This window comes from Ipomoea triloba, chromosome 4 (assembly GCF_003576645.1).
Source record: "Ipomoea triloba cultivar NCNSP0323 chromosome 4, ASM357664v1".
Taxonomy (NCBI): domain Eukaryota; kingdom Viridiplantae; phylum Streptophyta; class Magnoliopsida; order Solanales; family Convolvulaceae; genus Ipomoea; species Ipomoea triloba.
The window spans coordinates 2315725-2325790 of record NC_044919.1 but is presented as its reverse complement, the minus strand read 5'-3'; the positions used below and the strand labels follow the sequence as shown (position 1 = coordinate 2325790).

Here is a 10066-nt window from a genome sequence, read left to right as displayed (position 1 = left end):
CCAAAAAAAAAAAAAAAAAAAAAAAAAACCTTACAGCCTAAGCTTTCTATAATGTATATGTGCGTACAAACCCCGAAAGTTATATTGAAATTTGTTTTCGGCACCACCCATAAAAGTCGATGATTTTAATTTTTACAATTTCTTACATAAAAAAAAAATAAAATTATATGTGTCCTCCATTTATTTCCATGCCGAATTTGCATTTTATTGTAGGGTTTACATTGGATCATCCCTGATAAAATCAACAGTAATAGTTTGGATTGAAATGTGGAAGTGTCATGAAAATGGAAATCAAAGATAATATCACCAAAAGTTAGCCGTCCACAAATAAATGGATAAAGTTATATATATGATACATACTATGTCGGAATGGTTAATGAATAATTGAGCTTAGTTTGTTCTTTAGTTTCTTTTAAGAGTAATTAGCATAACTTAGACAAGTGTACGATTCAATGTTGCCAAACTTTCCAGTACTTGGGTAAAGTAGAGCCCCACAGGCCACAGCCACAACATTTCTGACAACTTTGAGGTACAAATTAAATTAAGAATCATGATTATTAAATAATCAAAACGGTTTTACTTGGTTCAGAATTGATACAACCTCATATTAAAATATATATAATTTTATACAAATTTTATCCGTGCATCGCATTTTTCTCATATTTATTTTTGTAATAATATAATTACATAAATCATATTATATATTAATTTTTTTTAAGATAATTGTAAACAAACGAGTCATATATTATTCAATTTAATTGAGTGATACTTTTGTACTAATCTTATAATCAAATAAATGTTCATTCTCAAATATTAGAATTGTTTATAATTTTCATCTTTAATTTTATTATCTAAATATATAATAAAAAAATTCATCCGTGCACCGCACATGAATCACAGGGGTAATTGGACAATTATTTGCTCGAATTTAAGCAATGATAAGATCAGAAAATATAATCGATCCATCCCATTTCACCATTTGCACTATATAATATTCGTAGCTATATTTTATATAATATTATATTGCTTAATAAATAGATTAATTTTTAAGGTATGATGGAGTTGGTTAATTCACGATAACTAATAAATAAATAAAAAATAATTTATTTATTACCATATATGCCAAGAGGTAAATAAGAATTCGAGGGGAAAAATAGCATTATATATTTGAAGAAGAATATACTGATGAGATAGATGGATATTGATATTTCAAGAAAGGGAATATTCATTTCCCTAAATAAAATACAATAATTCATTTAAGGATCGCACCCGAATAACAATAAAACATTCCTAAAAATTGCACCCCCAATAATTCATATTCTTTCATTCAATAAACTCTTATTTTTAACCTATCAATTTTGACAAAATTTTTATAAATTCCCAAAAGAACAAAAAAAAGAAAAAAAAACAATAAAACAATAAAACGTTCCTAAGCATTGCACCTGGCCTAATCCTAAATTGTCCATGCAAAGTGCTAGTTGCTAGTGAAGCCAAATTATTAATTATGGAACAACTTTAATCAAATTAGTCAGACAATTAACTTGGTAAAAATAAAGTTTCAAGTTTGTCTCTCACCAAATAAATTATTAATTATTTTTCAAAAAAAAAAACTATTAATTCTTTTTTACTAGCTGAGCTATGCCAGGCAACAACAATAATCTTAGGTATGCTTGCCTGACCACTTAGGTATATTTGCTAGGCTAGAAAATATAAAATAACTGGGAAAACTAAAAAGTTATGGGGCTACGGACGTTTAGCCGTCTTGAATTTAATGTAATAAATTCAAATGAAAATTTTGTCGGAAATGTAAAACATGTTGGCACACAATTTTTGACCTTCAAATATTGAAATTTTGGCCGTCAAAATGCTATATATATTTTGGAGTAATGTTACATTTTTTCTTTTAAATTTATGTATTAATATTTATCTTTTGATATAATATTATTTAATTAATTTTCTATACTTAATTGCTAATAAGTGTTTTTTCTTTTTTTTTTTCTAACGAGTGATTGAGTCGGTAAATTGTCATATGAGTAATGTTATTTTGTCACTGTTACTCAGAATAGTAAATCCGTTTATACATTTATTGGCAACTAGAGTGGACTAAAATTTTTTGTCTTAGCATGGCGTGTTTGAAAAAAAATTATTTAACCACTTTATCAAAATCTAGGTTTTTCAATGCTTGGTTTCTATACTATCCAAGTGGTTGATAAGTGGATTTTCAATGACCCCTGAAATTAAAAGGCAAATTTCTAATTATTTTTAAAGTTTTTTTTAATATATAAATATTATCTAATAGTATAATTCTAGGCAATTTATTTAGTTTATTAATTTATATAAATAAAACAAAATGATTTCTATTATTCAAGAGAAAGTGACCAGACAAAGGAAGATCATCTAAAATTTAAATATACGATTCTCAAATATAATTTCAAAATGAATTATACACCCCTCTTAATTGAGCCTATCTCACATGATCTTTTTAATACAATTTACCTCTTTTATATAATTTATAAGTTATTACATAAGAGCGAAATTGATCTAATATATATCTCAAAAAATAGTTATGAATTTTTCTCATTATTCCCAAACAAATGATATATGGCATGGCATCTACTTTTTTTCTACATCCCCAAAAAGTTGTTAAAAGTCAAATAAAATAATATAAAGGTAAAATAAATTAACCTACCATTGATCATTAAGTCATAGCTAGCTATCTACTTGACTAGTTGCAATTAGACGTGACTCATAGCTAAAACACATGTTTTTGTATCCAATTATAAAATTTTGGATAAGATGATTTTGTCGGGACCAGATACACCATAAATTGAGTATGATAGTATAAAATAGGGGTATAAAAAATATTAATATTATTGTTTGAGGCGTTAGCTTCAAAAGAGTATGTATAAAACTCGATATACATACAGGCCCAAAAGAGCTGTCCAAATCGAACCCTAGTATTTGGATTGAAGGTTAGGACCACAAACCACTGGACGAAGGGATTGAGTAAACCAAAGGATGATTTCTAAGTGAATGGAAGAATGTCTTATATTGTTGTAGACATTCGGAATGATTGACAAATATACAACATCAGTCTGCCTTCAATATTGGTCATACATATGTACCCCACAACTTGGATATATGTCAACAATCTCCACACGGGTAAATAAGGCGTCCCACCTTCTTGTACACAAGATGCATGATAACTTGGTAGTCACTAGTCAGTAATAATAACTTGTGTTGTTATGCTAGAGGTGTTCGATTCCACATGGTAGCTCATCCTTTGTTTATTTTGCTTCATGCTTCATTCTTTCCTTGGCAATAAAAATGAGTCCGAGATCTATCCATAAAATAGCGCTAGGATCCCATGCCCCCATAGTGTCTAGATTCTCTGAAAAGGTCTCGAATGTAACACATCTTTCAATTAGTCTAAATTTAACAACCTTAACCAGATTTGTGCCTATGTATCAGGAAAAAAAAAAAAGTAACCAATCTAAGATCAATATATCCTCTGGAAAATTCTCGAACATATTTCAATTAATGGAAACTCAATAGGATAAACAAGATTAGCATGGAGAAATGGACGTAACTCGATCCGAATTGAAGGTGGAGCCTCGTGGACAACAGAGGGACGAGACAGAAAAAACGTGATTACTGATAATCGTTGTTGTTAAGGTAATGATATTATTCATTCGTTGTATACATTTTAAGGTTTAATCATCGTTACGTTAGTTAAACGATCATGTTCAATTCCTGTTCCTCTCTCTCTCACTCATCAAATCACTTCTCTTACGTAATCTCTTTTTAGCTGTCAATCATTCACCACTGAGCGCCTCTATCTATCTATATATACCCTTCACCACCTTCCCCTTTTCTTATCTTCCCCACTCACAATTCCAATTAACTACTATAGTCTATACATACACTTTTCTCTCCCTCTAGCTAGCTTCCATCTCCACTGCTATATAATTCTCCCCGCCTCAATCTCATCCGTCCATTCTCTCTGCAACAATATCCTCACCGTCCGTCCCTCTGTTCATCATCTCTCAACATCGCAAGCAGCCATTCCAGTTTTCTTGATTAATTGCAGCTGGAAGAAGCTAGATAGCAACAATGGCTTGCTTAGACATGTCTAAAATGGTAAGTTATGGCCGCCCTATATTTTCTTTCTTTTTTATATGACGAGAAAAATCCGTAATCATCACTTGAGACTCTGTTCTAATCTTGCTATGTTTTCTTTCTTTCTTAACAACAATACTGTTTTGATGTGTCTGTCTGTGGTGTGTATTGCTTTCTTTGGTACTATTTTCTCTCATAATATATATCATCTATGAATGGGGAGATTTTATGATCCCACCATCTATAATTTTGTGTGTTTTGTAAAATTGTACTTCATGCTTTGTTAGACGTACACACGCATGATAAAAGTATAACTTGTAAAGCGTAAGGTACAACTTTACAAAACATGCGGTATTATAAAATTATATATATGTGCATCGAATTCAACAATAGAATAAGTTTCTATGATCTTACAGGTTACAATGATGTATTATTTGTAAGATTGTACTTAATGTTTTTCTAGATACACAGAGTGAGAGTATAACTTGTAAAGCATAAGGTACAACTTTGCAAAGCACACAATGTTATAAAATTATAATAATTTTCTCTGATAATATCATCCATGAATAGGAAATTTTTATGATCCCACCAGTTATATGACATTGTTTTATGTTTTTTATAGAAGCACAAAGGGTTATAATACATCTTATAAAGTATACAGTATAACTCTATAAAATACAGACATTATAAAATTATACCTATGTGTCTAATTCATAACATAATAGTGTTGTGATAAGGTGTATGTATCAGCTGGCGACAGCTAGCATGGATTTCAACAAATAAGGAAGAAGTTGATGATAAGTACTGTTCTATGGGTTTCGATTTTCAAATATTAATCGTCCGAGAAAGAAATAGGTTGTTTCACGGGAGTCCGATGTAGAGATGGCGTATGAGTGTACGTGTTTGCATTAGAAAATTGTTTTTTTTTTTATAAAAAAAAAATACTTCCGATAGGGTATGAAATTCTACGTGTTCTTATCTATAGATCGATCAAATAACATATCAATATATTTTAATACTAGCTAACAACTCTTTCTCGTCATGTAATTTAGGTGGAAAGTGAAATTTTTGACACGTATCTTGACGAAATGATCACTTATTTTTGTAATTTGAAAAAGACTGAACATGTATAATTTAAGTCAGTAAGTGAAGATCCACGTATCTCGTGATGTAACACACAATTCTCCCATTATATGTTAAATAGGGAAAACCAACTCATACACGGCAAGCAACAATCGCCGGACGCATTGTGGAAATAGACACGATTGAACTACAATCATGTGCATACAATCTATGTGTTTTTTACATTGGTTTTGCCATTTCCCCATTTTAAGGAAAATTTTGAGAAATTGGTCACGATTAATAATAGTTTTGATATGATGTACATAAAGGTTTATATTTACTATCTGAAACGTGTGTTGGATAGAGTCTATCTTGTGATTTTAGTATACTAAAAAAGTTAACTTGAAATTTCATGATTATTCAACAAATTATCTAACCAACTGAGACTTGAGATTGTAACGACTATACATATAAACAATTTACATAAATTTTAAAATTAAATTAAATAAAATGTATTGTTTTAGGATCCACGGGAGGAGAACGTAGGGCGAGGGGAGTGCACCCTTGACGGAAGTATTGATAAGCACGGCCGGCCGGCTGTCCGAGCAACCACCGGAGGATGGGTTTCCGGCGTGCTTTTGCTAGGTAAATCAATCAAGTTCTAATATACTTTTGATTTAAAACCAGGTTTATTATATATATTTTGGTTTAATTATTGGAAATTTATATGTTATATTACAGTGAACCAAGGATTAGCTACGCTGGCATTTTTTGGTGTGGGGGTAAATCTGGTATTGTTCCTGACAAGAGTGATGGGGCAAGACAACGCTGAGGCGGCTAACAGTGTTAGCAAATGGACTGGCACTGTTTATATCTTCTCCCTTCTGGGAGCCTTCCTTAGTGATTCCTATTGGGGGAGATACAAGACTTGTGCCATCTTCCAGGGCATTTATGTCATTGTGAGTCACTCACCGGAACTAGTATTTTTATCTGTAAGTGCGTTACACATAGTGAATTTGTTATAATATTTTAAGAATATTTTGTATACAGGGATTAGTGTCACTCGCCTTGTGTTCACAAATTTTCCTAGTCCAACCAAAAGGCTGCGGCGACAAGAACAGCAAATGCGGCGCCCACTCGACGCTCCAGGTGGTGCTATTCTACGTGTCGATCTACCTAGTGGCGCTGGGGAACGGGGGGTACCAGCCCAACGTGGCGACGTTCGGGGCCGACCAGTTCGACGAGGATCACCCGAAGGAGAGCCACTCGAAGGTGGCCTTCTTCAGCTACTTCTACCTGGCCTTGAATCTCGGCTCTCTGTTTTCCAACACGGTTCTGGTCTACTTCGAAGACAAGGCCATGTGGGCGCTGGGGTTTTGGGCCTCCGCCGCCTCGGCCTTCTCGGCTTTGGTGTTGTTCCTCGTTGGGACACCTAGGTATCGGCATTTCACGCCCAAAGGGAACCCGCTGTCCCGGTTTTGCCAGGTGGTGGTGGCGGCTGCTAGGAAATGGAAGGTGCAGGTGCCATGTGATGCGGATGAGCTCCATGAAGTTGATGGGGAAATTGGCACCAGGAAAATACTCCACACTAATGGATTTCAGTAAGTTTTATCACAAATCATTTAATTTTTGTGCTTTTAAGTGAAACTCAATTAGTTCTTGACTGATAGATCTCAATTAGTTCTTAAGTGATAGATTGTAGGTAAAGATACATTTTTTTTTTTTTTGAAAACAGGTAAAGATACATGATTAAACATGACATATGAGTTATACAGCACCCAATAGTGGATTGTTTATTGACATCAGACATTGGTCCTCACACTTAATAGATCATATACTCATCCAGATTTACACCCGCCTATATTATCATGTATTCATGTTAGATCATGTGTAAGTTTTGCCTTAAAATTACGAAAATATCCTTAATAATATAGGATTTTTTACTAGACCTAACTATTAGTACCTTTTTGGGAAACGGTCACTTTCTAGAATGGCTTCGATGTTGAATATATAAATAATACATAGTATATGTTATTTAACTTAGTTTTTTAGTTGAGATGAAATACATATTTCAATTTGATATTAAAGTCAATCTGTAATTGATCCCAACCCATTTCAAGAAAAGGTAACAATAAAAATATATAATTGATCTCAACTCATTTTATTAATTGTACTATATAATATTTGTTGTTATAATTTATATAATTTTATATCAATCCAAATATTTTTAAAATATTATAATAAATCTACGCGAAAATACTAGTTTTAGTTCTAATATAATCGAATTTCATCTGACATGGAACGCTTAATATTACAGAATTTTGGATAAGGCAGCAGTGGTTGCACCAAAGCAGAAGCCATGCTTAGCCGGAGAAGAAGGCGGATACAATCCATGGCGTCTCTGTACCGTGACTCAAGTGGAAGAAGTGAAATGCATATTAAGGCTACTCCCCATTTGGCTATGCACCATACTCTACTCCGTGGTCTTCACCCAAATGGCCTCCCTGTTCGTCGAGCAGGGCGCCGCCATGAAAACCGACGTCTCCGGCTTCCACATCCCGGCGGCCAGCATGTCCAGCTTCGACATCCTCAGCGTCGCCGCCTTCATCTTCATCTACCGCCGCCTCCTCGACCCCTTCGTCGCCACCCTCAAGAACTCCGGCGCCGGTGCCGGCGGCCTGACGGAGCTCCAGCGGATGGGGGTCGGCCTCATCATCGCCATCATGGCCATGGTCGCCGCCGGCACCGTCGAACACTTCCGGCTAAAATACGCCGGCGCCGGCACCGGCGCCGGCGACTCCACCAGCTCGCTCAGCATCTTCTGGCAGGTGCCGCAGTACATGCTGATCGGCGCCTCCGAGGTCTTCATGTACGTCGGCCAGCTCGAATTCTTCAACGCCCAGACCCCCGACGGGCTCAAGAGCTTCGGCAGCGCCCTCTGCATGACGTCAATCTCGCTCGGCAACTACGTCAGCAGCTTGCTCGTCAGCATCGTCATGAAAATCTCCACCACCGGTTCCTTGCCCGGATGGATCCCCGGCAACCTTAACAACGGCCATTTGGACCGCTTTTACTTCCTCCTAGCCGCCCTCACGGCCGCGGATTTCGCCGTCTATATCGCCTGCGCTAAGTGGTACAAATACATCGAGTTCGAAGATAGAATTGATCAAAACAGTAACAATGTTGAGGCTGCAGATTTCAAAGTCTAGTTTCTTCTTGATAGAGCAAAATATGAAGATTATATATATAGATACACATATATATATGAAGATATAGTAAGTGAATATATGTATATGTATATATATACATATATACAGTGCAAGGAAGCTAGAGGAGTTTTGTACCTTCTCAGAGCAGAGCATGTATACTACCTTAATTAACAAAGCTAGCTAGCTGTTGTTTAGAAGATGACTAGCTAACATATCCTCCTCACATGTTATGTATTCTCATTATTTTCATGCATCTTGTCTAAAGCTTTATGATTGATTTGGTGCCAAAGTAATATTATAGAGAAAAGGGAAAATTGCACTTTTTCCTCTTATGTTATGTGCATATAGCACTATTTTCCCCTCTGTTATTAAAGTGGCTATTTTCCCTCTGAAATGTTAAATTGGTATTTTTACTCTTAAAAATAATTATTTCATTTATTTTTCTTCTCCAACAAATTATTACTTATATGTATGGATGATAACGATTCGGTTCGAACCTAACCAAACACTGTAGCAATCATACCGAAATAGTATGGACGGTTCTGGTTACGATTCAGAACCGAATAAAATAAAATTAAATAATTGTTGAACCGTGAACTGGAACTGAACCACAGTAATATATAGTGAAAATGATCAAACATTTATTTTGATAAATCGGTACGGTACGATTCCAATTTCGATTTTGAACCGCCAATCAAAACTTATTTATTTATTTTTTTAAATTTTATTTATTATTTTAAAATAGTATAAATTCAGCAATTATTTTATTTTATTTTTTCAGTATTGAATCGTAACCGTAACCGTAACCGTCCATACTATGTAAGTTCAATTGTTACAGTGTTTGATTAGGTTCGTATCGAACCGTGATCTTCTATACATATTAGTAATACTTGGTTGGAGAATAAAAATGAATGAAATAATTATTTTAAGGGTAAAAATGTCAATTTAACATTACAGGGGGAAAAACTACCACTTTTAAAATAACTGAGGGGGGGGGGGAACTGCCACTTTAATAACACAGGGGTGAAAAGTGTTATATGCACATAATATAGGGGGGAAAAGTGCCATTTGGGTGTTGTTAATTAGGTCCATGAGTTTCAAAATTTTCAATTAGTTTAGTACCCTAATATTTCAATTTTTTTTTTTTTTCAATTTTAATCCCTCCGACCAAATTGCAGGCGAAAAATAGCTAAAAATTTGTAAAGGTAAAATAACGATGGCAATTTAGTACTTTTCTTCTCCATTTCTTCGCCGAATACTGTTACAAATTCTCCATCAACTGAAAATCCACCCTGATTCTATATGGTACAAACTCTGTCATTTTATGGCCATTGTATGTTACCTCCCCGGAAATCTGAGAAGTTAGATAATTAGCATAAATCCATGAATGGTTTAATGTGTCTTGTCTTGTCTTGTGTTTTTTTACGTTTAGATCTTAACCTAATTTTTCAATCAAGGCTAACAATAACGTTGTCTTACCAGAATGTTACTAATTTGATCTTTGATTGCATTAAACTCATCTCAACACACTCAAGCAATTCAATTAAGAGTTTGGATATTAAAATTCATGTTTGAAGTTGACTATAAATACAAATCGTGACAAAAATGAGATATAGTAATGAGACGAAATTATTAATGAATGAATTGAATAAATTGGATGTAACCATTAAAGTCAA

The 10066-nt window shown here is 34.2% G+C and overlaps 1 protein-coding gene across 2 annotated transcripts; it reads left to right on the top strand.

Moving 5' to 3' along the window:
• The first annotated feature begins 3875 nt into the window (after positions 1–3875).
• On the top strand, positions 3876–8727 carry LOC116016914 (protein NRT1/ PTR FAMILY 7.2-like). 2 transcript variants are annotated; one of them, XM_031257364.1, is made up of 6 exons: positions 3876–4140; positions 5706–5826; positions 5923–6140; positions 6232–6782; positions 7499–7939; positions 7972–8353. In XM_031257364.1, exons 1-6 carry the CDS (start codon positions 4114–4116, stop codon positions 8228–8230), a joined length of 1617 nt encoding a protein of 538 aa, XP_031113224.1. In that variant the 5' UTR covers positions 3876–4113; the 3' UTR covers positions 8231–8353. The 2 variants fall into 2 exon arrangements, with proteins under 2 accessions (XP_031113224.1, XP_031113223.1); XM_031257363.1 differs by having other exon boundaries at positions 7499–8727.
• The last annotated feature ends 1339 nt before the right edge of the window (positions 8728–10066 follow it).